Source organism: Panulirus ornatus, chromosome 18, assembly GCF_036320965.1.
Source record: "Panulirus ornatus isolate Po-2019 chromosome 18, ASM3632096v1, whole genome shotgun sequence".
Taxonomy (NCBI): Eukaryota; Metazoa; Arthropoda; class Malacostraca; order Decapoda; family Palinuridae; genus Panulirus; species Panulirus ornatus.
This window is the reverse complement of record NC_092241.1, coordinates 32,529,695-32,557,565: the sequence shown is the minus strand read 5'-3', so window position 1 is coordinate 32,557,565 and position 27,871 is coordinate 32,529,695. Positions and strand designations below refer to the sequence as shown.

Here is a 27,871-nt window from a genome sequence, read left to right as displayed (position 1 = left end):
TCTGTAGCGTTGGTTAATCTCAGTTCTTCAGTTGTTTGTACACCCAACCCTTTAAAAGATGGAGGAGTTATAGGAGAAGGGAAAGACTTATGTGGCTGGTCTGCACACAGAATCTAGAGGCACGATGCACAAAGTCGTGTGCTGCAGGTCCAGGTCTTAGTTGATAGGATACATGGGCGAAATACCTGTAGACTATTGGGAAGGATTACTAAGGTGGAGACATTTTGACTCAACCCCTGGCTAGGAGAGAGATGAAAATAAGAGCCACACCCATATATGCGGGCAGTGCTCCACGATGTAGTGGATCCAGCCTTTGTGAATTTAGAATATCCGCTCGCAAGAATGATATTTACGGCACCTATACAACGCTCCCAGCTTTTGGGAAGTAGATTTCGCGATGCTCATTAACTGTGGTTTCCAGGATAGAGCAGAGGATATGGTTCCGCCCAAAATGTTTATGTTACCTACAGAGTTGAATTGTAATGTTTTGAAATTTACTTGTAGGAAACCAATATGACTCAAAAAGAGAGATTTGGGAAGAAATTGCCTTTTTACAACGATGACTTTTACCAGGTTACAGCTTCCCCACTGTGCGATACTCCAGAGGTCTGAATTAATGGTAGAAATATTTTCAGTCTGAGGAAAAGTACGAGTATCGGACTCAGGAGGGGAGAAAAAGTGAGCTGAAATATGTGGAATGGAATCGTTGACTTATGTGTGACTGGGGTCAGAGGTCGAAGGAAGATCATGCATGGAGAAGAAGAAAGTAAGTGACAGGACAGGACTGACATCCATTGCTGTCGAAATACTTGATGCTAGAGAGAGGAAAACTCTTCTCATCTTGGTAATATAGAGCATCTGAACTGATGATAACTTCGTCGGTGAGGACAGCGCCGAGTGCTGAGGGTAGGGAGGGATATGAATTTGGTTGCATAAAAGCACGGAATTCATTCGGCCACAGTTTGAGTTCCGATAAACCTTAAGGCAGAAGATTTCAGTTAGGAACATTGCGCATACATATACTAGGTTCGTTTGCAATCATTTGTGAGATATGAAATCGAACTGAAACACAAGTATCGATATAGTCTTCCTCAACAGTTCCTCTTTTACCTTTCAAGAAGCAGGTTCAGAGCGAATAATGGTACACCCTTACAGATGGTTGATTTGATCCTACGGGATGTAAAGATCAATTACAAGATAAAGGGAAAAAATCGACTGAAAAGGTTCCTAAGAGAAATTATTAAAGTGACGAAAGTAATGCGTCGAGGATCGCAAAATGGAGATGACCGAGATAAAGCCAATGTCTTGTTTTTTTTTCCGTATGCATTTCCTGCCCCCACTCAGCTTCCCTTCGAGCTCACCTCTTCATGACTTCTCACGCACGACTCTTTCATCTACAGTCAAACCCTTGGATCTTTTTCTCCCACAACCACTAACCTTAACATCTTCCCTCTACTACTTCCAACCACGTGGGCTAGCCTATACATCATCGAACGAGTACGAGGTCTTAGAATTATCTCTTACGCATGAAGAACGTGTCAAGGAATTTTCGGGTAGTGACTATAGATGAAGCTTGACGGTCTTAATATCAAAAGTCAGTTCACAAGCCTAAGACCCAAACCACCACAGATACCCCCACTGTAATGACCCATCCCAATCTGCTCATCTTTCTCATATCTCCTCTTGCGATAACGTCTCCTTCTGCATCAGTAAAAACGATCATCAATATCAAATAATAATACAGCATACAGAATTACCTATCTGTGAAAGTCCGCGATCTAGAGTAGAAAACGAAGTTGTGTTGCTTCCGAAAACCAGACAAGGAACATAAGCTCTCCGTAGAGTGAACTCCCTAGACGCATCACAGTTTGCTCTAACCACAGACCTCTGTGTTTTCCTCAACAATTAACGTCGATAGCTTCCACTCCATTTAGCGTGCAGGTGACCACTACTAAGATCAGATTAAATATCAAATTCCGCACATCTACTCACGTAGTAGCATTTATGACCATAGGATAGTAATCATCAAGATTTAAGATTGTATGGCTGTGAGCAGCGAGGGCAAACACCCTCCTCACCATCAAAGTTCTAGCACTGAGCAGACAGGTAGGGCAACCAGGACCTCCATCCCCTATTCACCGAGTACGACGCTCCCCTCACATTCCCTAATGGCTGCCATATCTCAGGCCGCAGCAAGCCAGCCAACCTCTCCTCCGCGTCTCTTCTTGGCTTGTGTGGTAGCGATGGTAGGAGTGCTAGTAGCCAAGGTTTTCGTTTTCCATGCTACTGTGTTGGTAGTGGAAGTGGTACGATAGCCTTTCCTGAGATCCATGGTATGATAGCAACAGTGGGTCTTTGTACTAACATTAAGGGATATCACGAGTAATAACATGAAAGTGCTGTTGGTGAGTAAGGCGTCAAAACATAATCATATTTCTTGTCGTATGTATTCTAACGGTACGGAAAAGATCGCTCGGTGACATTTGACAATGACAAGTGAGAAAACTTCTCTTCACTTTTGATCCTAAATATCTTGAAAAACTTATCGATCTCTTGGCAGTAAATATTTCATAATCTTTATCTACCGTAAGTAAATGATAAGTGAGGATACAAAATAAGAAAAAAAATATTTCTACAACATTCAAAAGAAATTCCTTACCCTTGCGTTAAAAGGCTTGCATTAAGAAAACTGATCTAGAGGGCAGTTCCCTGTAAACTACACATAACTAACACGGAAAACACAGAGAGGGCTAAACGTAGGGGACACTTATGCTCCACGCTTGATCACAACAAACACTGTCATGGGCAGTACATAACGCAAGATCCGACTAACCTAAACATATTTACGGTGGCGATCGCATCAGTTCATTGCGATGTAGAACGGTAGAGTTTTGCTCATCACTCGAGAATAGTCACCAGACCATCGCCTAAATTTGCATGTAAGGTGATGGGAAAGGACACCGCTATATCACACTCGGTTGCCGGGGACGGACGATGGCATTAGTATGCCTTTCTACTTTTTGTCCTCCTATATATATATATATATATATATATATATATATATATATATATATATATATATATATATATATATATATACTGACCGGTGTTCTGCGCAAAAAATGATTGAGGTGAAGACAGAGGAACATATCCGAGTCGTGAAAATAGTCAAACATAAGGTATGACGGTGTGTTTGAACTGAATGAGGTTAGAACTTTTTGGCCAGGATTCTGTGAAATTACGCTGAGCGTTAGGGCTTGCTTCGCTCTTGGGATGAGGAGGGAGGAAATTTTCCTGAACATGAACGATATCTACTAAGCACTGTATAGGACTAGCAGATTCAGACCCTCCGGGCTTACGTATGTCTGCTAGGTCCTGCAGAGGCCTGCCACACCCTCAACTACTCCTTGGTCACAAACCCCCGTCCCGCACCACTATCTCTGATTCCCTCTCTGGCTACTACACCTTCCCTTCACAACCACTTTAACCTACCTATATGGCTACTACATACTCCCTCACGCCCCTCCCATCCCTTCGATTGCCATAGCTTCCGTCACTGTCTCCACTCTTTGTTTACCTGGCCACTACACCCCTCCCTCACGACCATTACTCTTCTTTCCAGTCCCGGTCACCAAACCCTGGAGGGTGGATGGCATCTTTAGGTCTTCATACCTCCCATATTGTCGGCATAGCTTTCTCGGTGAACAAGAAATATTTCCATGGAAAACTTTTATCCCAGCAGCCTGCAACTTCTATCTTGCCAAAAAATACTGACGAATTTTTGGCAACTGTGTAAATGGCTGATCGCTGTGTCTGGCAATTTTCCATTTGTGTCTTCAAACCGACAGACTTTACAGTCTAGATACAGCGTCTGGTCACATGAGTAGTGAGCAATGGACCACTGAGACTAAATATGGTTGGTATCTCAGTGGAACTGCTTTGTGCAATATCAAAGTTGTTAAATTTTGTCATTCATTCTTTTGGCCTCCATGAGTAAACATTCTCACTTAACCATTTCAAACTTTGACACTTTGCGGAATGAAAGTGACTTTAAGAAACTCGCATTATGCCTGATATGGATAAGTTACGTTTACCGTAAATAGAATTCTAGCGCAGTTAGTGTCCTGACAAGAGATCCTGAAATAGTCTACATAATGCATTTTGATATGAGACAAAGCAGATGCTCTTTGAATAGTATGAAGAAATGGTTTAGAGCAAGATAAAAGAAAAACAAAATAGCCAGACAATATGATCAACCTTAAAAAGACATCACACAATAATGCCGGTATAAATCCAAAACAAAAGAAAGTATCTTCAAAACAGTGGGTGTTGCCAAAAACTTGGGGGAACCAGAAAGAATAATAAAAACCAATAGAAGCAGATTTGATCCCGAGCGAGTACGTAACTTTGATAAAGAGGAGGAGTTAGTGGGCCGTAGATGCTTAACGATCGATTAGCGCGTCAACTCATCCAAGCAGCCACTAATCTACTGTTACACAGCCCTGGAGGTACGATAATTCTCGCTAGCATTCGAGACAACAGGTAAACGCAAGGGAGTCATCAATACACACGCTCGTACACCATCTCATTAATCTGATGAAGTTTTTTAGCGCTTTTACGACTCTGCTTCTAGATTTAAGAGAGGCCTGGGATCATAAGTTAATGGGTTAACAAATCTTTATGTCAAGTCACTGCAATGTAAGTGCGCCGTCTACATCACACAATGTATTCAGTGATTCTATTTTACTTATGCAGTGAATATTTATGAGTATTATATGAAGATCGTAATCAGACATAAGAAAACAGTACAGATGATATACGATTAATTATATGTTCATTACGATCATCCGGCTATATAATAATCCGGTCCTGCCTCGCCTCCGTTTTCTTTTAGAAAATTCCCCCTACTGATAAGGGATCTACCAGTGCCGTTAAAAATACTTAACTTAATTTCATTTTAGAAAGATTCTGATTAAATAAATGGGCTTCAATAACCAGTACCCTTTTTAACGTGTACAAATGAGGCATAAAATCTCTCCCAGGATGACGTTAAATGTTCTTAAGGGAGAGGGAAAAACTGAGAACACCAGACTGGCGAGAAAACGTCGTTTCGTTAATCGGTCGTCACTCATGCCAACCGCTGAGGTTCCCAACGTTGTTTTAAACTTCACACTAAAGAGTCACGGCACGATGTAAACACTGGAAAAAAAGAGGGGCTTCAAAGGAAGTTTCTCGAGGCAGCGACGTTGCCTATTCTAGAAGTCTCTCCATGTACGAGTTGAGGACGTCAATTCTTTTTCTTTATCCGTCCACCAGGCGCGATAGGTTGGCAATCGCAGCGAAGAGGTGTCAGTTGTGTGAATTGATCCCCACTTGATCGAACATTACTTTAGAAATAAGGATCTAATCCTGTTCTAAGAGCTCTTACAAAGTAGTCGATCATTGACGGTATCTTTCTTCTATGTGACTCTTCGTATACAGGGCACAGGTAGCTTAATATATTCAATACTTAAGATGATAAATGCTGGAATTCTTCGTATGAATATGCTGGTTTTTCCACTGGATGCGCAAAAGCTGCAGTCATAACCCACGCGCGTAGAATAAGCATATAAGACATCAGACTTGATATCCAGTTATGAGTGAAATTACAGGAACCATAAATTTCACTATTCTAAGTCGATAATGCATCACACTTGCTAGGTCTGCGGATCAATTCACTCTGACCTCTCAAATCTTGCGCGACTCTAGTGGCATGGGAGGGGTGTGCGAACCCTTGCAATGAGTCTAGTTTCATATGATACGTGCTGGTTCATTCATACTTTCCATACAATCTACTGGGAGAGGAGTAATGTGAGTCGTGAACTCTTGATTATTATGGCCACATATATTGTTTGACTTTAATGCGGACGCATTTCATTATTCTTAGGGTTCTAATTCTGAATGAAACTGTACACATTTTATGACAATATCAAGGGATGTGATAAGATTTATCATATCTGCAATACCCAAAATGACATCATGAATAACGAAAAGGAATCTGAGGTATTCACGAATCACTGGGATTTCTATCCTTGACAAGAGCACCTGCACCTTCTAACCAAATAATGAAATATCTTTCGGTAATCAATCAACGACACATGCATCGCGATATGAGCTAATATAAGAGCTTCATCATCCACGCAGAGGTCGGATCACATTCGACTCAACTCTGCCAAGTAAGGATGCAGTACTCCATACAAGAACAGATCTATCCTCTGTATGAACGGAGCAACTGTTCGAAAGAAAAGAAATTTCAGCTTCTACACAGGGAATCCATTTCTTTTTATGCAGACTTAGATATTTTCAGTAATTTGTGGTTTCTAAGAAAGAATGGATGTAACGGTAAAACCAAGTATGTTCACTAAGTCAAAGGGTGCAATTACAGATCCGTTGAAGGAAGAAGTAAAGTTGTGAGGAATTTTCGATAGAGAGATGGGCAGAAACTTGGTTTTGGAGACATTAGCCTTAACCAGATTTCGTCTACCCAATGAGGCATCTTGTCCAAGTATGAGTATATTAAAGTAGTTGTGTCGAGACGAGATGCTAACCGAGTGAAAGAAGTAAGAGCAGATTTAAAGGATGTGGAAGAAATGCAATGTTGAGTCATCAGCATAAGAACGCATCTGGTTATTTGCAGAAGAAAGGATATCTTTAACTAAAAGAAGAAAAAGTGTAGGAAAAGGACAGAACCTTGATGAACATCGCTGTTGATGAACAAAGCGGGAGAAGCTGACCCATCAACAACCACATAGATCGGCCAGAGAGAAAACCAAGTGAGGGAAGGAAAAGCCAAAAGAGGGAATCTTAGAAATGAGACCCCGATGCCGCAACCAATCATAAGCTTTGGATATATCAAGAGCAACTACGTAGGATTCCCCAACATATTTAATGAGTGATGACTAGACATCAGTAAGATAGGAAAGAATAACGATAGTGGATCTCGCTTTAGAGAAGCCATGCTGGTGACCAGAGAGAAGATTGTTAGCTTCAAGATGTTAGAGGATATGTAAGATGAGGAGGGATTCAGAGACTTTGGAAATGGTAGCTGTGTGTTTCTAAGGAGGAAAAGTTCTTGTTTTTACATAGAAACGGAACAGACGAGCAAGCACAGGTGCAAGTTCAAAGGCACACACTTTCAGTACACGGGGATGGATGCCATCAGGACCTTAAAGTCTGCTTGTGTCCAGATACAGAAGCGCTTTTCGGACAGTCTGAAAAGAGATTACGGGGAGGGGCATAGGATTGGGAAGAGGAGCACCTGGGGGTGAAGGAATGTTAAGTCACCCAGGGTAGAGTTAGAGGAGAAACAAGAGCAAAAGAGTGCTGCTTTTTCTAGCGCTGCCCTTAGTTAAAGACCAGAAAGATTTCTTAATGGATGAAGAAGAATAAAGGAACGCTTTACCTCACGGATAACTTAATTGCAATGATAACGGGCTGTGGTAAATGTCGAGTGGGAACTGGAGGAAGGAGAGTTTTTCCGAAGCCCAATATGCTTAATCCCTTGTCTAAATGGCCTCAGAGCAAGATCGGTTCAACCATGTACTGGAAGAAGTTGTTGCCTTGGGAGAAGAGGGAATAAATGCCTCCATTCCCGCAAAAACAATCTCTGCTATGAGGCTGACTGAAGCAAAAAACACCACCACAGAAGAGACAGTAATTTACTGAAGGAAAGTCAGAAAAGAATGCTCATAAGTTTTTCCAGTCAGCTCTGTTAAAGTGCCAATATTTTACGTTTAGAACTGCCTGCTGGAGGGGAAGTGTCATTAAGACAGATACATCTATGAGAGTGTGATCATATGAAACAACTAGAAGTGAGACTGTGTACCTACAGTGCGAAGGATTAAGAGTTGAATAACAGATCATGAGTATTAGGAAAGTGGTCACAACGGTCAGAAATATAGGCGGAGTGGGTGATAATTTTGGTTTTGAACCAATGAAAACGGAAAACGTGAGGGTTTCAATCATCTCTTATGGTGAACATTGAAATTTCCTGGGCAGAAGATCTCTGCTTGTGGGTGACATGATGTCACGGCCTCACTGCTAGTGGAATTTAGATAGTCGAAGTAAGTAGGAGAAGATGTCGGCTGTTGGCGAAACTAAGGAAATAAGTGGTAGTTGGGAGACAAACCTTGAGCGAGATAACACTGAAATATGGGGACTCAAGGTATTCGAGGCATGCCACAGAGGTGCTGATGTTAGGCGAGGTACAGACACGGTGCACCTCTGAACTAGAATCGCGAGTGGAGATTATGGTCGGATATGAGGAAGGGGCTTGTAAGGTTATCATCAGGCATTAGCACGTTAGCTTAACCTTGGTTTGGATGCGTTGACCCGGCTGGATTTACGGTAAGTAAGTGTTTTGTGGGAGAATCTTAGATATTAGTTTGCTTATGTTGGGTAAGAGAGATAGAAAGAGAGATATACAGAGACAGAATGAGAGAGAGAGATCACAATGCAGGAATAATGTATAATAGAATGAATTATGAAACAACAAACACAACCAGATGTTACGGTATCAATAACATACCCAGAAAAATCCATCAGCCTCAGTCACAAATTGAATTAAGTGCCTGGTGCCGCGGAAGCAGGGATGGCAAGAAGACCAGTGGAAAAAAAATCATTGAAAAAACAGAAAGAAAAACAAAAACAAGAAACACTGGTTGCGTCACACTGGAGATAATGACGGAGATTCTGAAAGAGTGAGGAGGTTATGAAGGCTGGAGATAATAACCATCTCCTACTGCCCACGGTTTCAGCACCTCGTGTGCTGAAGACAACAGGTCATAAGTTTCTCAATGGACTGGTAATATTGGTACAAGGAAAGTTGCATCATGGGAAGAAAAGGGAGATGATAATGATGGCGACTTTGAGACCATACATGTCTGTAATGTCTGTTAGTAACGGCACTTCTGAAATTGCTGAGAGACTTATGTCACTACAAATCCTCCTCATTAACTCTGAACTCAAACTCAGAAAAAAAAAACTAAATAAAGAGATCGCAACAGAAATTCTTTTGTCAACTCACCTAAATCTTCTCTCTTCCTCTTGTGTATATTTCCATTCGGATCTGTGAGAGGAGGAAGGCCGAGGATGCCGGTGATGGAGTAAGACCCGGGGCGCTGGAGGGCGGTCTCGTGGGGCGTGGTCTGGGCGTGGGTGATGACGGAGGCGGTCTGGGACACTGGCGAGGGCGTCCCCGACAGCCCGTGCTTGGCCTTCTCCGCCGCCTTGTTGCGCACTATTCTGTGGGCACGTGAGGGCGGTGGTGGTGAGGGGGGTACGCCAGGGAGGTGGAGTTGTGTGGGTGTATCAAACTGGTTGTGTAGGTATGGGGAGGCAACTTAGAGGTGTCAAGGTGGAGGAGCCACGTCAGGGGGGTGGTAGTGAGGGAGCACGTCAGGGCGATGGTGGTGAGGGCTATGTCATGTAGTGGTTACGTGGCACGTGGCACGTCAGGGCTGTGGCAGTTAGGGGGCGAGGGGGACAGCAAGGTAGTGATGGTTAGAAGGCTGAGATAATCCGTGGGAGTTTTGGCCACAATAGGTGGCAAACGTATGAACGGTGATGGTGGTCACGATGGTTCAAAATATTCATCTATCGGACCAACAGGGAACTAGCGTGAGGCGGCTTCATTATCTGGGAGATGAAATGATTATCAAACTAAGTGTGTGGCCAGGATATTGTTTATGAACTTGGGAATGTTATTTTTGGAGAAGGAGGATGATACAGTGAAGGACTGGTCAGCTGGGGAAAGATTAACTAAGAGGGGAAAGTTTGCAGACAACATAACACAGTAAATGATTATATTATTAGTTATGGGTACGCTAACAACCTTACCAAAACATCATGTGATACATCTTTTTTCCAATGAATGTTGTGCCATATCACTGAAAAGCGTGATGTGCAAATCTAGCGGAACAAACATTAAGCCTTATAACGCATCATCCCGTTACATGCATACCTGTTGAATTGGCGAGCAAAATGCTTACCCGTGAGAGTTAAGGCGGTGAAAAACACTGTACATGCATTTCTTTTTACTCCAAATTGACGGAGAAAACATAGCGTGAGGTGCAGGATGTCAGCTACAGCAATCCCGACGCTCGAGGTAGAATGGTCGAGGTCACGCGCCGAGCACATCATCCAACCTACGTGCACATCTCCCCGCACATCAGGACTGAGGTAAGCCAGCTAACGTTGGCATTAGCTGGAGTACCAGTAACACACCGTCAACACGGCTTCCCTCGCGATACTGAGGATCAACGTCGAGGTATAGAATAACCCGCCATCCCAGACAAGAAGCTTCTCAACTCCTACACAAGCAAGTAATCCAACAGGTAACATCTGGCTTTTTCGTTTGCGGCTCCACCCTCACACTCACAGCAAGCGACCTCGACAACCAATTTTCCACTTGCGAACTATGATCACGATGACTCAACAGAACTAACATTGTTATAATACAACTATTATGTACAGCTCCAGATGTTACATCATATACTATAACCCAAGACAGGAGGTATAACCTGGGCGGAGGTAAACAGCTAGGTTGTCAGACAGTATGTCGATGACAAGACCTGTAGCGTGAAGTTATACTGACGTCACACGAAGCGTCTGTCTCATAATCGTTGCGTCTCCACCCTCTTCCACCGGTAATGCAGGAGTACTGCACATACACACACACACACACCACCACTAAGAAATGATTGTTCCTTCGACAATGATAGAGTAGTGGTATTTTTCTTCTCTTTTCTCTCAAGTATGTATGGTCTAACGGTCTTTTCATCTTTCTTGGCGTTGAGAACTAAGTATATGGTTCAGCGAGTCTCATAAACCCGAGATTTTAGCGTATTCTGATTGCTTCAAGACAGAAGCTGTAATCATAAGTCCATTAGGATTTCAAGTCCCATACAGAATGTACGGAGGGGATGTGTGCATTCGTTGCGTCTCCACCCTCTTCCACCGGCAGTGCATGAGTACTGCACATACACACACATCACTAAGAAATGATTATTCCTTCGACAATGATAGAGTAGTGGTCTCTTTCTTCTCTTTTCTCTCTCTCTCTTTCTCTCATCTTAATTATGTATGGTCTAACTATCTTATCATCTTTCTGTGCGTTTAGAACTATCTATATGATTGGATTAGTATCTTTTTTTCATACCTGAGTCTACTACTGGGGAGCAGAGTGAGGATTGCTCAGCAGGAGCTTTGGTGGTGTGGCTCGAAAGGCGTTTTTGTGAAACGGGCGACACCTCTGGGTTACTAGTCAGGAACCTGTGCTACCCTCCCCTGACCCAACTCCCACGGGATCCGTGTGTACATTACACTTTCTTTATTGCTGATAAATCTGTGTTCCTTAATTCGTACTCTTAATTCGTGCAATTCTAATTTACTAGAATACTCTCTGGGGACGACTGACGGAGGAACTTCTATGGATTTAATTACTATTGTTCTTTATCATCTCCGCAGATGCTAATCAGTCTGGTGTATTAATAACCAAAAGGATGATATTACTGGAGGTAATGTACTGCACATGATTAAAGACCTGTCAGGAAGGCTGTCATTCGAATTAGAAAAAAATACATGATATTTTTCATATTTACTTCGATGAGTTACCCACACTGCCTTCAGTTTATCGAGTGCAATGATTATGTGAACATTAAGAGAACAGTTTCCATCTGATCAGAGATTACCAGCCCCATGGATTGGTGGCAAGGTTTCAAATAACTGGGTTGGAATTATGTTTTCGTCACGTTTATTTCAGGCTTACTTTTTATGGCCCTACATCAGACTCGTAAACACTCGGGCGTCGGTTGTTTTCTCGTTGTGAATGGTATCAATATGAGCTCAAAATAAAGCCCCCCTAAAGAAATTAAGTTATGATGAGGATTATAGGTTGTGACGAGGGATTGTGTGCAACAGGGGAGGGGGGGCACTGTGGAACAGATCCGCCTGTCGCATCCAAATGAGGTGCCGCTGGACAGGAGCCAACGAATCCATCCACTTGTCACCCTGGAGTATGATGATTATCAGGTTTCCTCATCTATTTCTTAGGATGCCAAATTCTACGAAGATGTACGATAGAGAAAGCTATTGAAACTGTTGCGTGTACGGTAGCGAAAATTTAGTGTAAACAAAACAGCATTCAATGTATCTTTGTTCATATTTGATGTCATGCCTTCCTGTTCTCACTCCTTCCTGTGCTTTCTCTAACCCCTTGCCCCGTAAACACCAATCCGAAGGTCTGTAAATTTATGTACACTGCCAACAGACGGCAACTGCTGCCTTCAAGATAATGTTATTGAGTGATAAAAACACCGTCCTACATCGTCTATACCATAGTGAGTCATTCCATCTACATATGAGAGGCAGCGATCATGAACAGCACCAAGCATTAGTCTGTCACAGAGAGATGATGAGTTTGTATTGATATGCATTAGCAACGATTAGGCTAATATGAACACCGAGGGCGAGACCATCACAAGTATTAGCAACTGTAGGACTAATGCAGTCATTGTACTGTTTAGAGCAGCAAAGATAACGTGACCTATAACATGATCATCAACAAGCTCCATCATAATTTGTCATCAGAATCTGCAACAAAAGACAGGCATTTTTTTTATGAACGTTATTATCTTTCATCAACAAAAAGAAAAAACGCAGAAAGATTGGCTGTCTTGATAACCATCATCTTTTCTTATCAAAACACCAACAAAAAGAACTACAACATCATCTACTGTCACCACAAGTACTAACATTGTCACCAGATTGCAGTGCCATAATTCCATTGTCGTCTGTCATCACAACCATACGCACAAACCAGTTGCCAACATCAATGGCCTTCGCTATACACCAACAGCAAACGATCATTTTAAACGACAAAGTCTGAATTACCTTTATGATAAGAACACTTCAAACACTATCACCATCACCATCGATGTTCTTAGACTGGTTATGTATATGGCTGAATATCATCAGCGAATATAAACGTGCTACCGTTAGCTCGAACGAGAAACCTTAAAACCGTGAAGAACATAGACTTAGCTCGAACAAGACCATACACAAGATCATCACCGACACCATCACAGTGCACAAGTTAACGATGAAGAACAAAATGGTTTGTCAAATCGACTGTCTCTGAGAAAAAAAAATAATGATCAGATACTGATGGTTACCAGCACGTTCACACAATTTGATCATTACAGTCTCCGACGATATCCACAAGCTGACCTTCCAGCACACCTTCGTAATGCACATGCTGACAATTGCTCACCATCAACACACAGGCAAATGAACGCGTCCCTCGGTAGTTCGTCCTTGTGTTCAACTGTGTATGACATGAATAAGGGTCCTGGTGAAGGTTGCAGAGGACCCAGTCATTATTCATGGTACCTTGACTCCGACCGTCTGTATGACGATTGTAGGTATTCACCATGTCAGATGCTGAAGACCCATGTATTTCTCATGTTCCCTTGAGGACATATGGGAGTGAATGGGAAATGGTCTTCATGGTTAAGGTTGGTGTGGATCAAGCTTCTATTCACAGTCCAAGAAGTCGCGATCTCGCTGGATGACTTGTTGCTGTTCTCATTCATCCCACGAAGCAAAATCATTATGAGCTATCTAAACAGCCACAGCTATCTAAACCCAGCGCATCATAGGCGTTTGAACTTTCGTGTAATGTTTGGCTTCTGAACCTGCGCACCGCCCTATTTTTGAAACCCAGCGGCTACTCTCCGGCCCGCTGCGTCTTCTTCCCCTCTGCTTGGGGACTGGGTCTCACTTAAATATCATATCTCTAAGCTTAACCTCTTCATGGTCTGCTGATCTGTCTAAATCAGAGGCTGGCTGTCATCGTCATCGAGGCCCCATAAGAATTATTTTCATTTCCTCAGCGGGTGAGCAGGTGGGGCCCTCGAGGAAAGCAGGCAATCTAATCTCATTATGGTTATCCACGGGTGACTGAGAGGCTTCAAGATTTTTCCGCGGGCTAATTAGAGTTGTGGGTAGCATATGACATCTGTTTATGCCTCTAAAAAAGCACCAGCTTAGTCAAAGGTGGGCGGGAAGTTTGAAAATGTATATGCTGGGTGGAAGTCTTTGACCTCTCCAATAGGTGCGGCACGCATAACCTCTCACCGCCATAGATATCTGAGAGTAACTGAGAGGCTTCAGGATATCTTCTGGACTAGATGGAGCACCGGGTGACCTACGGCATCTGTATATGCCGCTAGAGATCACTGGCCTATGTAAACGTGGGCGAGAGTCTGAGAACTCATCTACAAGGCACCCGCCCATATATAGTAGTCGACTCCATACATAGAGAGACAGCTTAATGTAGTGTCGTTGAGTGAAAAAAAAAGAAAAGATTTGCTGTCTTACTTTCTCGAAATATGACAGATCATTTTTCCCTCTTTCTTGCAAACGCCAGGGAAGAAGAGGATTTGCTTTGTTGAAATATTCATCATGTGTTAGGTTATTAAGAATCAGCCGGAACAAATTCCAATGTAAGCATCATAAGGTATGAAATGAAACGTTTTTTCTTCATCCAATAAACCTTGCTCATATCTATATGCTCAGTTTCTTATGCTGGGCAATGATTACATTCCATTAAGACAACATCATCACATTACATTATGCACCAGCACGAGAAGGTCATGAAAACCTCATCAAACGGCTCATCATCGATTCTAGGAGGCATAAAGACGTGGTAAGTACTGGGGGCGTCGCCGGCCAGACGGAGTCACGCTGGTTTACTCGACTTTCCACCGCTTTCATGTTGGTATATAATTCAACACTATCCTTTGTTCCTATTAGTGTGCATTGTATTTATCTCCAGGTTTACTGATGATACATGGTACTGGCACAGCCTCTCTCTTCCGAATTTTGCAAACAAAGGAAAGAGAAAAGACGAAGAAAGAAAAATGAGAAACAGCGTGTTGGTGGTGGTGGCGGCACATGGTAAGTTCTAGTAGTGTGGTGGTGCCCCTAGACCCTCTCCCTCTTCATCACCCTCCTCCCACATATACCCTGCCATTAGTTTAGGAGCCATCTCGGTCAATGACACCCTGAGGAAAGGTCATCACGCTGGATAGGCTTTTGGCTGCGAATCGTCTCGAGGTTTGAATTAACACGGCAGTTTCTAGACAGCGACGAAAACTGGATGAGGGCATTAGCGACACCAACAACCCCTCTGATGAGGTTGGCACTCTAGCAGTGGCTGGTATATTTGGTGCGTAAGACACAAAAGGCCTCTGGAACCATAAGAACTTCAGCGTTATTACCTTAGTTGAATTCCTTGTTCAAAATTCGATGTACAAAATGGATCCAATTTTTTTTTGTTCGCTGAATCTGTTTGCCGGTGGCAGATCTATGACCGGAATAAATGTCTGGCGAGTCAGTCAGTGTCGCCCTTAGAAGAGCTGGAGAGTCGCCTGCGCCAATCTGCAATGCAGATCAGAGAAGAGGAAGAGGATAACGAGCTGGGTCGCCCCCGTATTAAACCTCGCGTCACTGTGTTGTATCCAGAGTTAAACTCATCGCTGGCACTAAGAGTTGCTTTGCGTCGTAAAAGGGTAATGGTGAGACATTGTTTTTAATCCCAGGACTGAGTCGAGTGGAGCATGAAAAAAAAACACAGATCTCGTAACACCAGGAATCCCCAAGTGTCTCGAGGTAATGGCTTTATCAAAGGCTCTTGCATGATCCGTCAGAAATTTTGCTTCGTTGGTGAATGAAGGGATGAAAACGCCAACGATTTTTATTTTTTGTTATCCTTATTTTACGTCGCAGGACTTTGGGCATAACTTTCACATGACCCAATTGCGCTATTCGACTATTCAACGCTGATTTATGATACTGGTCAGAAAAAGAGAAATGAACTAATGATATCTGGAACGTTGATGAAAGTGCCATAAAGACCCGAGTACTCTTGTATCTACGTAGATTTCACTTGCCTGTATCGTGTGCCACTGCCTCTTGACTTTAAACATCAACCTGAACTTCAATCTTGTTATCAAGACATTAATGAAGATCCTTTTGGTGTTCTGCAACTTATGATCTGCTCCTAAAGAATTTATGTTTTGGCTCTCAACACGGTAACAACTCACCGTAACTCTAACCATGCTGGACTATGATGGTTAACTCACTCATACCCCTAAATGGATTCAAAAACGACCTCCGACTCATCAGTACTCTGGCCGCCCACCTCTACCTAAAAGGTAAAGTGATTCTCAAAAATCATTGCTTATTCTCGACTTTATTTTGGTTGTTTTTTCCACACTGCAAGTCTAAACCTGCGAAATTTATATTGGCTGCTCATTTCTTAACGTGCTTTGCTAATGCGTGAACGACTTCCTTTTAGAATGGGCGGCGTGCTTTGACTTCTCCTCAAAAAGACACAGAACATTATCCTCATATCTTCTAATGACAAACTGTATAACTCACACAGAGCAATAACAATATACAATGAAGAGCTAAATAAGTTTAAGGATCCATGCACAGAGCAATACAAAGGTGCCTCGTTGTGTCAGATTTGTTGCAGTCAGATGCATTTGGAGTGGTCATTACTTAACTTCAACTATGGTAAAACAGTCTACGTGCAAAACAAATGCGAGTGCATACTACTGGTTCATTGTATGTGTTCATGAAATTGATGCGGAGACACCACTACTCGTATAGCGAATACATTTACTTGAAAGACACACACACACACACACACACACACACACACACACGAAAGCGTGCAAATGAATGGAACAACAAAATGCTACCATCCAGGTAACTCGTAAGGGAGGTGCAGGCTGCTCAGACAAACTAAAAGCAAGTCATGATAATCTTCGTGCATAGTAGACCAAACAGGTTACATCAGGCAGGCAGGCAGTCTGAGCAGGACAAGTGCAGCAGGTCTTGAGTCTACTTTCGACGTTACCTGTTGATAGAGGACACGGAGGGTACGCTCTCCTGGGTACAAACATTCTCCACAAGTAGCCTATCCCGGATTTCCCAGGCGAACATGGTCGGGTTCTCCCGTTTGTACCTGGCAATGGCATCTACTACCACGGGAGTCGCTACTTTGGGTTTGGAGCCGCCGATGACACCGGCTTTGTAGCTGCCGGTCTCGTAAAATCTAGAAGAGAACGACGGGTAATGGGTTAGTCAGTGATGGCCTTCACCCACCTGTTAATACTGGAGACAGATGGCACGCCCTCCTGGTCACACACACCATCTGCCAGAAGCCGCTCCCGGATCTCCCAGGCAAACATAGTGGGGTTCTGTTTCTTGTAGTTGGCGATGGCTTCCACCACTGTAGGTGTGGCCACCTTGGGCTTAGACCCGCCGATTACACCGGGTCTGATGGATCCCGTCTCATAGTACCTGCAAGAAGGAACGCTGTGTTTGTGTGTGTGTGGCTCAGAATAGTTACCATCTGGATCCCACCTGTACCACAGTGTACAAGTCACGAGCGTTAAATGGTTAGAGTGATCATGTAATCTGGTGCGTGAATATCGTAGATAAAACTGATTAGTTATGGGATAGAGAGGAAAAATATATATATATATATACGGTAAGTTCTAATGAGGAAGCAGAGTAAAGACGGCTATCTTTGGATAAGAATCACTTAAATCATTTATAAATAATTCATCTGCTCCACCTTAAACTACTTCTCGTCTGCCTGGTCGTCTAAGATGTCAACGTAACCATAAAAAAAACTTGCAACCCACACAAAACAGTCCTCAGAACATTCACCTGCCGCTTGGCAGCTGTAAGCGTTCAACACTTGTACACAAAAGCAAAAATGCAATACTGCCTTAGTCAATAACCTACATTTTTCTAACAGCAATAGACCTCTCCTACCTAAATCACACTTAAACCTTCCACCTTCCGTCATGTAAGGTTAAAAAAATTTACCCTTGCTCCACACCTCAACTACTTATACGTACAGATCCCCTCCCCTTCCCTTTAAACATGACACTAACAAAACTTAAACACACCAAAATGACTCGACAAGCACTGATCAACCGCCCTCCCAACACACTCCGAAGAGCAACTCCAGCAGTAAAATGTTTATCTGAAAAACCACACACCTCGAGACATACAAGATTTATATTTTTTCGTCTGCTTTCTGGACACCACCCACTCTCACACATTACATACACTGGTTTAAGTTATCACAAGATCCCCTACGCCTAATATGCAGTACTTCCCTGTGCTCCCCCTACACAGACATAACCACATAACAATACTTCACGACCTGTGGTGTCGTCTACCACTTGCCGTCTCCAACTCAACCTGGGTGCTGCGAAAGCCCCATAGAATGTGGCACAATATGTTTGCAAATGATGAGGAGGATTGTCTCCAGGAAACATGTCGTACAATATGTGGAAAAAAAATTAGATATTAAACAAAATTATCTGAACTCCTACTGAATTGTGATTTCACCTTCATATATATATATATATATATATATATATATATATATATATATATATATATATATATATATATATATATATATATATATATTATATATATATATTATATATATATATATATGTGTGTGTGTGTGTGTGTGTGTATGTGTTTACACATACAACCCGCCCCACATGAAACAGCATCGCTACCCACTGCGACAGCGAGATAGCACCAGGAAACTTACGAAAAAAGGCCACATCCGCTCACATCCATTTTCTGTCATGTGTAATGCACCGAAAGCACATCTCCCCATCCACAACCAGGCCCTATAGACATTTCCATGGATTAACCCACACGTTTCAAGCCCTGATTCAGTCTATAAATATATATATATATATATATATACATATATTTTTTTTTCTTGCTTTGTCGCTGTCTCCCGCGTTTGCGAGGTAGCGCAAGGAAACAGACGAAAGAAATGGCCCAACCCACCCCCATACACATGTATATACATACGTCTACACACGCAAATATACATACCTACACAGCTTTCCATGGTTTACCCCAGACGCTTCACATGCCCTGATTCAACCCACTGACAGCACGTCAACCCCGGTATACCACATCGATCCAATTCACTCTATTCCTTGCCCTCCTTTCACCCTCCTGCATGTTCAGACCCCGATCACACAAAATCTTTTTCACTCCATCTTTCCACCTCCAATTTGGTATCCCACTTCTCCTCGTTCCCTCCACCTCCGACACATATATCCTCTTGGTCAATCTTTCCTCACTCATTCTCTCCATGTGCCCAAACCATTTCAAAACACCCTCTTCTGCTCTCTCAACCACGCTCTTTTTATTTCCACACATCTCTCTTACCCTTACGTTACTTACTCGATCAAACCACCTCACACCAGACATTGTCCTCAAACATCTCATTTCCAGCACATCCATCCTCCTGCGCACAACTCTATCCATAGCCCACGCCTCGCAACCATATAACATTGTTGGAACCACTATTCCTTCAAACATACCCATTTTTGCTTTCCGAGATAATGTTCTCGACTTCCACACATTCTTCAAGGCTCCCAGAATTTTCGCCCCCTACCCCACCCTATGATCCACTTCCGCTTCCATGGTTCCATCCGCTGCCAGATCCACTCCCAGATATCTAAAACACTTTACTAACTCCAGTTTTTCTCCATTCAAACTTACCTCCCAATTGACTTGACCCTCAACCCTACTCTACCTACTAACCTTGCTCTTTTTCACATTTACTCTTAACTTTCTTCTTTCACACACTTTACCAAACTCAGTCACCAGCTTCTGCAGTTTCTCACATGAATCAGCCACCAGCGCTGTATCATCAGCGAACAACAACTGACTCACTTCCCAAGCTCTCTCATCCCCAACAGACTTCATACTTGCCCCTCTTTCCAAAACTCTTGCATTCACCTCCCTAACAACCCCATCCATAAACAAATTAAACAACCATGGAGACATCACACACCCCTGCCGCAAACCTACATTCACTGAGAACCAATCACTTTCCTCTCTTCCTACACGTACACAAGCCTTACATTCTCGATAAAAACTTTTCACTGCTTCTAACAACTTGCCTCCCACACCATATATTCTTAATACCTTCCACAGAGCATCTCTATCAACTCTATCATATGCTTTCTCCAGATCCATAAATGCTACATACAAATCCATTTGCTTTTCTAAGTATTTCTCACATACATTCTTCAAAGCAAACACCTGATCCACACATCCTCTACCACTTCTGAAACCACACTGCTCTTCCCCAATCTGATGCTCTGTACATGCCTTCACCCTCTCAATCAATACCCTCCCATATAATTTACCAGGAATATATATATATATATATATATATATATATATATATATATATATATATATATATAAAAACCTCCAACACCCAGGATCGAACCCGGGTGTTGGAATGAGCCAAATATATATATATATATATATATATATATATATATATATATATATATATATATATATATATATATATCCCTGGGGATAGGGGAGAAAAAATACTTCCCACGTATTCCCTGCGTGTCGTTGAAGGCGACTGAAAGGGGAGGGAGCGGGGGGCTGGAAATCCTCCACTCTCGTTTATTCTTTTTAATTTTCCAAAAGAAGGAACAGAGAAGGGGGCCAGGTGAGGATATTCCCTGAAAGGCCCAGTCCTCTGTTCTTAACGCTACCTCGCTAACACGGGAAATGGCGAATAGTTTGAAAGAAAAGATATATATATATATATATATATATATATATATATATATATATATATATATATATATATGACAGCTAGTGACATTGTGAACGAATATGGCCTTTGTTGTCTTTTCCTAGCGCTACCTCGGACACATGCGGGGGGGAGCGGGTTGTCATTTTATGTGTGGCGGGGTGGCGATGAGAATGAATAAGGGCAGACAGCACGAATTATGTACATGTGTATATATGTATATGTCTGTGTGTGTATATATATGTATACGTTGAGATGTATAGGTATGTATGTGTATGGGCGTGTGTGGACGTGTATGTATATACATGTGTACGTGGGTGGGTTGGGCCATTATTTCGTCTGTTTCCTTGCGCTACCTCGCTAACGCGGGAGACAGCGACAAAGTAAAATAAATATATAAATAAGATAAGATAAATGAATATATATATATATATATATATATATATATATACATATATATATATATATATATATATATATATATATCATGATGAATAATTTACACACACACACACACACACACACACACACACACACACACACACACAAACTTATCAATAATAAACAAAAGTTTAAAAAGTAGCATGAGAGAGTATCATCTTGGCTCATTCCCCATCGTCTTAGTTAAATACCGTCCTTCACACTATGGCCCGAATGAGTGTACAGCGTGGAGCTGCATGTTATGACGGTTACAGATAGTAAATCTTGTGTTCGCTTGTGGTTCTTATATTCCAAATAGACCATCGATCTTAAGGTCTTCATTTTGCCGCTCAAGAACGTATATGGCAGTTTACCTCGGGTTACTGCTATTCACTTTTCCAATCACAGTCTCAGACAGTTTTACATACCATTATGATATTTTGCGGTCTATATGTTGTTTCCTCCAGTCTTGCAGTCACACCTTTTCAACGCCACAACTGCAATCTTATCTGGTTTCCTTCGGCTAGACCGCCACCAGCAGAAGCAGCAGTGTACTGTAGCCCCTTAATTCTTCCTCACATTCGCGGTCCAACTTCTCCTACGCCAACACCGCCCCGTATTAGGCCCTCCACTGCGGTGCCTGATTGGATTATGCAGATGAGCAGCAACGTTTGGGTCATTTCCCGCTGCACTCAGATGAGGTTTCTGAGTTGCTCAGTGGAGTGTCATGGGGGAAGGTTGACAATTGAAAAGATGAAGGAGGAGAAGAGTTCTCGTGCAGTTCGCTACCAATGAGGAGGAGGAGGATGGTGATGCATATTGTTGAGGAGGATCTTTGTGGGAAATGTGAGCACTGAGGAGGAGGAGGTACACAATGAGGGAGGAGAAAGGAAAGAAAGATTGCGTTCAACAGAAAACTGGAGAGAAGGAGGAAGAATGACAGACGAAAGTCGTGAACTCTGGAGATGGAAAATAGCTGAAGGGAAAACACAGCAGATGTACAGAAGGAAGTTGGGGGGGAAATGAAGATATAATATTAACAAAGGTACTTATGGAAAACTAAAGAAAATGGAATATATGCCAGAAAATCTGGAATTCCTTGTGCAACTAGGTAGACGCACGAGGGTGAATGATAGAGGCAATAGTACTTGCTAAGTCCCAAGCTGGGGCAGTTAAGAGATTTCTAGGATGTATCAAAACTATCATATCATCTCGAAGTCTGGCTTGTTGGAAGGGATATACAATATATTTTTTAATGTAATCATGGTAGAGTCTAGTGAACTTGAGGCCACAAGTCCCCGGCATCATGGGGTGCTAAAGATCTCCAAGTTCCCGCCTGACTCTACAACCAATGAGATGGAGAGCTCAGCCAGTATTATATAGTAACGTCCCTTCGCATGAACTTTCCGTCTCTAACAGACCTGTGTCTTTATCCGATTCACTATATCAATAATCGTGGTCTTTCCAGCAACATCTCTTCTACTGAGCACCATCTGTCCAGTACCTCTCCTAACATCTAACTTCTCTCAGAGACATAATTGCCTAATGATGTTCTCACAAGCCTCTATCTCACATCCAACTACAATCTCGACTCACGGTTCCTGCATCACATGATTACTGTGTGACTATTGGCAACTCAACGGTGGGCCGTTTGGATGACTTTTTTTTTTTTCCAACATCTGGAAGTTTTGGAACTCTCTACTCTCATGTTTTTTTCCCAATAACTATGTCCTGGCACATTTAGAAAAAAATTCTCGCTTCCAAATTTTCTTAAAGATTTATTCCGTCTCTTATTTTTTTCCTTTCATTAACCAATTCATATTTCCAGTAAGGCACGGCCTTTACATGGAGTTTTGTCTGTGGTTGCCGCTTTCAACGTTCAAAGAAGAAATAAAAAGGAGATAAAATAAAAGCCTTGTACTGTTAAGCAGTATATGTCATGGAAATAATATTCTCGATAAGGAATATAAAATGTACATTCTGTCTCCCTGTCTTGTGAAAGTAAAGTGAAAAAACAAATCTGTAGTTTTTACATCAAGGAACAGCGAGACCAAGCGCTTGTAGTACTGAAAGCTGATATACAGAGGAGCTGCTACGTTCTTGCACTGAACTGCTGCTTAAAAGTCCTCTCTCACATTTTTCCCTCCTCCTCAGTTGCTCCCTCCCTGGCCACCCATTACTCTCCCCTCTCCCTCCCTCGCCTCTCGAGGGTGGGTCTGGTGGGGCAGCCATTACGTCGCTCCTCCGTTACCCCTGACAGTAACTATCAGGGGTGACGTTAAGCACAGTCAAGTAGGAAAATAAAAGGATACATAATGGAGGGGTGAAGAAGGGAACCAAGGGAAGGGAATTACAAGGTAGGACACAGGCCTTGCTCTTGAGGCCTGGCCAAACTGGCGAAAAACACGAGACAAGTGCGACCCCTGAGGGAGGAGAGTAAAGCCACTACACAGGCGAGGCTCTTCTGCCTTACATCACATATTTCGCTGTACTGCAGGGAAGTTACACATGAGGGAGAGACCTCCAGACCCCTTCCCAATAAATCACGAGAACCTATTCCAAGATCAACTTCTTTCCGGAATACAGAGTGAGCGGTCCGTGCGCAAACTTTCTCCCCCTTTGGCTCCCTAGAACGAAAGATAAAAAATAATCCTATTCCAACTTTGAAAACATTTTAGGGCGCCCCTCCCCCCCTGACACACGTGCCTCGAGATGGATGATCTAAGAACCAGAATCTCTCGAGACGTTTAGGACCTAATTTAAGTCGCTCACCGGCTACTATAAACAAGCATTTTCATGGGATTTTGCAGGAAATAAACAGCACTGAGACGGATGAAAGGAATCGCTGATTAGTGGTTGGATGGATGGTGACAGTGAGTGATTGGCCTCCCGCTGACCAGATGCCACAAGCAGGAAGCCAGAGTGCCTTTGAATTATTCCTCACTTTGGTGGCTTTCTCTTTCCTATCCGTGACGATATCTGGTGGCAGGCAAGTCGTAAAGCATATACTACATAATCGGTATCGCATATATTTAGTAAAAACTACTATAGAAGGAGAGAATATTCAGAAAGCAAATTTAGCCGGGGAAAAGACAAGTTGTCTGACACTAAGCAGACATATGTATATGGAGTTTTCACGATGAGAAAGGAGAATGGGAAAAGGCAATACTGAGATTTGTTTACAACAGTGATGAGGCCTTACGCTATGAGTGTGTCGAAGGCACTATCTGTTGAGTTCAGCATCGTACGGGCACTTGACTGAAGGTATCAGTGTATAGGCCTGAAGTTCTGCGCAGTTTATCGCTTTGGCAACGGGTACTGAAATGCATCACTGTATAGTATTACGTTCTGAGTCAGTCACTACTTAAATTTCATGAGATGATTGCGAGCACTGTAATACCAGTATCTAGAGCAGGCCAGTGTACGAGTATTACATGTTGAATGTCTCTTTAATGGATACCACTTGTAGAATACGTGAACAAATACCGTGACCCTCTCATTGATATCACTACATATTGCTTTGTTTCAGTGTGTTTATATATTGTATGTTAAGGTTGAATAGGACGAGCACTTTGCTACGAAACCATGTACCAGTGCTCCTGGGAACTATGCGTGTTCATATCTAGATACATATATACTGTGGTCACTGCACTTCTTCCATGAAGATTCGAGTTTTGCAGTGAAGAGCACCGTTTAAATCAAGGGTGCTTTGTTTAAGATACCTCTCCAGCAGCAGCGAATGAATCATTCCTTTGCAAAAATGACAAGATCTCTTTCCTCCGTTCCTTCAACAGTGCAACAGTGAAAATTCTCTCATACTATTATACTTGTGCGTCACTGTCAATATTATCTCCTGACATTTGCCTGAACTTCCCTCTACTATGGAAGTGATACATTCCCTTCACAGAGTAATGTAATGAGTCCCTCATTAAGTACCCACAAGACTCTCCTATTCCATGAGTCAAAGGACTCCCCGTTGCAGCACTGACTACACTCTGCACATCCAATAATTTCAAGACTCTCCTCTCTCTACACTGAAAATATAATTGATGATACTTCTCTCTCGTAAATACAAGACTAACGTCCATACTGCAGGACAAAACTCATGACCTGAAGAACCACTCGACTTCCAGTCGTACAGCTGTGACTAATAAAATACTTTTGCTGACGTGTAACATTTTTGGCTTGCAGGAGGATAAATCACTGCCATCTTGCAGCAGTGGCAAAATGTCTCGCCTGTAAGAAGTACGATGACATGACTTTCCAAATGCAGCCGCAACTTCAATCCCTTTTTACACATCGACCGAGCAAAAATCTCCTAATCCCGCTGTGAAGAAGCAAAAATATTCTTTGCAAAAGCGATCAGATATTCCTTCTGCAGAGGTGACAATGTTCCTCCACACCTTTCTTCCAACAGTGACAAGATTCCTGTCTTGTGGAAGTGAAAAGAATTTTCCCCACCAATAGGGACACGATTCCTCTCACGCACTATAGAAGAAACTTCTCATTTCCAGTAGTGTTAAGATTCCATTCTTGTAATAGCAAAGATCTCCTTTCCTTCAGTGAGGGGAGGGGGACTCTTTCCATGCAGGAGTGACACGACTTTCCTCCTACAGTGACAGCACTCTGGCAGTGGGAGTGGTATGAACGCTCTCCCGTGGCACGGGCAATAATCATCTCTTACAACAGTGACTGATCTACTTTTCTAAAGCGGTATTAGGGCTCCCCCTCCTGCATAAAATGTTACACAGTAGTAAGAACATTCTTCGCCTGCATTAGTGAAGAGATACTTCTAAAGCAGTGAAAAAACTGTTTTCTTGCCACTGTAATAATAATTCCCCTACCCCCTCTTAGCACTGGAAAGAACCCGTTCCCATTCATCGGTGATAAAATTCATGACCTGCAGCAGTTACTCTCTCTCTCTCTCTCTCTCTCTCTCTCTCTCTCTCTCTCTCTCTCTCTCTCTCTCTCTCTCTCTCTCTCTCTCTTCGATAAGGTCGGGAACTCATGGCTATGCCTGTCCTCCAGCAGATGACCTTCTTAAGTCCAATTCTATATGAAATTCCTATATACTCCAGCCTACAGTAATGAAACTCCCTCTCCATCGTCAGTATCTAGATAGACTCCACTCCTGTACACTTAAGCAAGAGTAATAAGGAAATCTTCTGATACAAGTGGCTAAATATTCCTACTTACAGCACCAGCAAATCATCGTCACTGCAGCAGTGACAAGCTTCCTCTCCCGCAGTGATGGTAATATGCCATTCCTGCACCCGTGACAACACTCCTCTCCGCTGGAGTAACAAAACTGTGAACTCCTGCAATATTGCTAAGACTTTTCTTTCGCATCAGTGACATGATCTCTCGTGCAGCAGTGTCAAAATCCTCTCCTGCAGCAGTAATAAGCTCCCCAACCAGTACAAAATGACAAGACTTTTCCAGAGAAAGAAGTGCCTTGTAGAATGTACGAAGACCACCTTTCGACGTATGTGATGAGACTTTCTCCTCTGTAGCAGTGAACCGACTCACGCCTTGCAGTAGTGGTTACTGCATTTAGATACAAATCTCCAACTTCCATAAACATAGCTTTGCCGAGAAATGAAAGCTTTCATTTTTTTCCTCTACGTGTACTTTTTCTCTCAAAGCTGAGTGCAGACCCTTCCCTCTCCCTGTCTCATGCCATTACCGAAACCCTCCTCAACTCTCTCTTCCCACATCCCCTCTTAATCTTACCCTCTCTCTTGCAATAGCCTTGCAGCATCTTAACAGATATCAATGTGCGTTTATGTGGACGGTTGATCTCCTGATCCTAAAGCCTGCGACTTGGGTGGTGCCAGAGAGGGGGAGAGAGAGAGAGAGAGAGAGAGAGAGAGAGAGAGAGAGAGAGAGAGAGAGAGAGAGAGAGAGAGAGAGAGAGAGAGAGAGAGAGAGAGAGAGAGAGAGAGAGAATTTGTCAAGCCGTGCACTGGGTAAAATGGCGCTCTCGGGTTTTGCTGGCTGACAGTTTTATTTCTGGGGAGATTCATCTCGTGCATTAGACAAATATGGTGTGTCGTAGGGATGTATGCACGAGGCGGAAAAAGTTGGCGTTTGATAAGCGCAGACTTAAGTACGTGGTGTCGTACACACAGCTAGTGGTGTTGAGATGTGAACACAGTTTTGTAGATGTGTATTGTACAGATTTGTGAGGTTATTGTACACTGCCCAATGATGTTGCTGTGTAAAGACCAGTGCTGTTGGTGTGTATATACCAGTGATATTAGTGTGTACAAACCAGTGTTGATAGTGTGTACAGATCAGAGTTGTTGGTGTGTACAGACCTGCGTTAGTAGTATATACAGACTAGTGTTGTTAGTGCGTACAGACTAGTGCTGGTAGTGCACATAGACCAGTGTTGTTAGTGTGTATAGACCAGTTTTGTTAGTGTGTATAGACCAGACTTGTTAGTGCGTACAGTGTTGTTAGTGTGTATAAACCAGTATTGTAAGTTTGTACAGACCAGTGTTGTTAGTGTGTACAGACCAGTGTTGTTAGTGTGTACAGACCAGTGTTGGTGGTGGGTACAGACCAGTGTTGGTAGTGTGTACAGACCAGTGTTGGTAGTGTGTACAGACCAGTGTTGGTAGTGTGTACAGACCAGTGTTGGTAGTGTGTATAGACCAGTGTTGGTAGTGTGTACAGACCAGTGTTGGTAGTGTGTATAGACCAGTGTTGGTAGTG

General features: G+C 42.7%; 1 protein-coding gene across 8 annotated transcripts in view; it reads right to left on the bottom strand.

Moving 5' to 3' along the window:
* LOC139755024 (paired box protein Pax-5-like) overlaps positions 1–27,871 on the bottom strand; it is a 227,479-nt gene that overhangs the window by 21,265 nt on the left and 178,343 nt on the right. For 7 of the 8 annotated variants that reach the window (XM_071672956.1, XM_071672954.1, XM_071672958.1 and 4 more), the window contains 2 exons: positions 17,215–17,412; positions 9,065–9,282 (listed from right to left, as the gene is read on the bottom strand). In XM_071672956.1, coding sequence (XP_071529057.1) covers positions 9,065–9,282; positions 17,215–17,412 — 416 coding nt within the window. Of the gene's footprint in view, positions 1–9,064; positions 9,283–16,966; positions 17,165–17,214; positions 17,413–27,871 lie in introns of all 8 variants that reach the window. The other variant, XM_071672957.1, reaches the window with a different exon arrangement.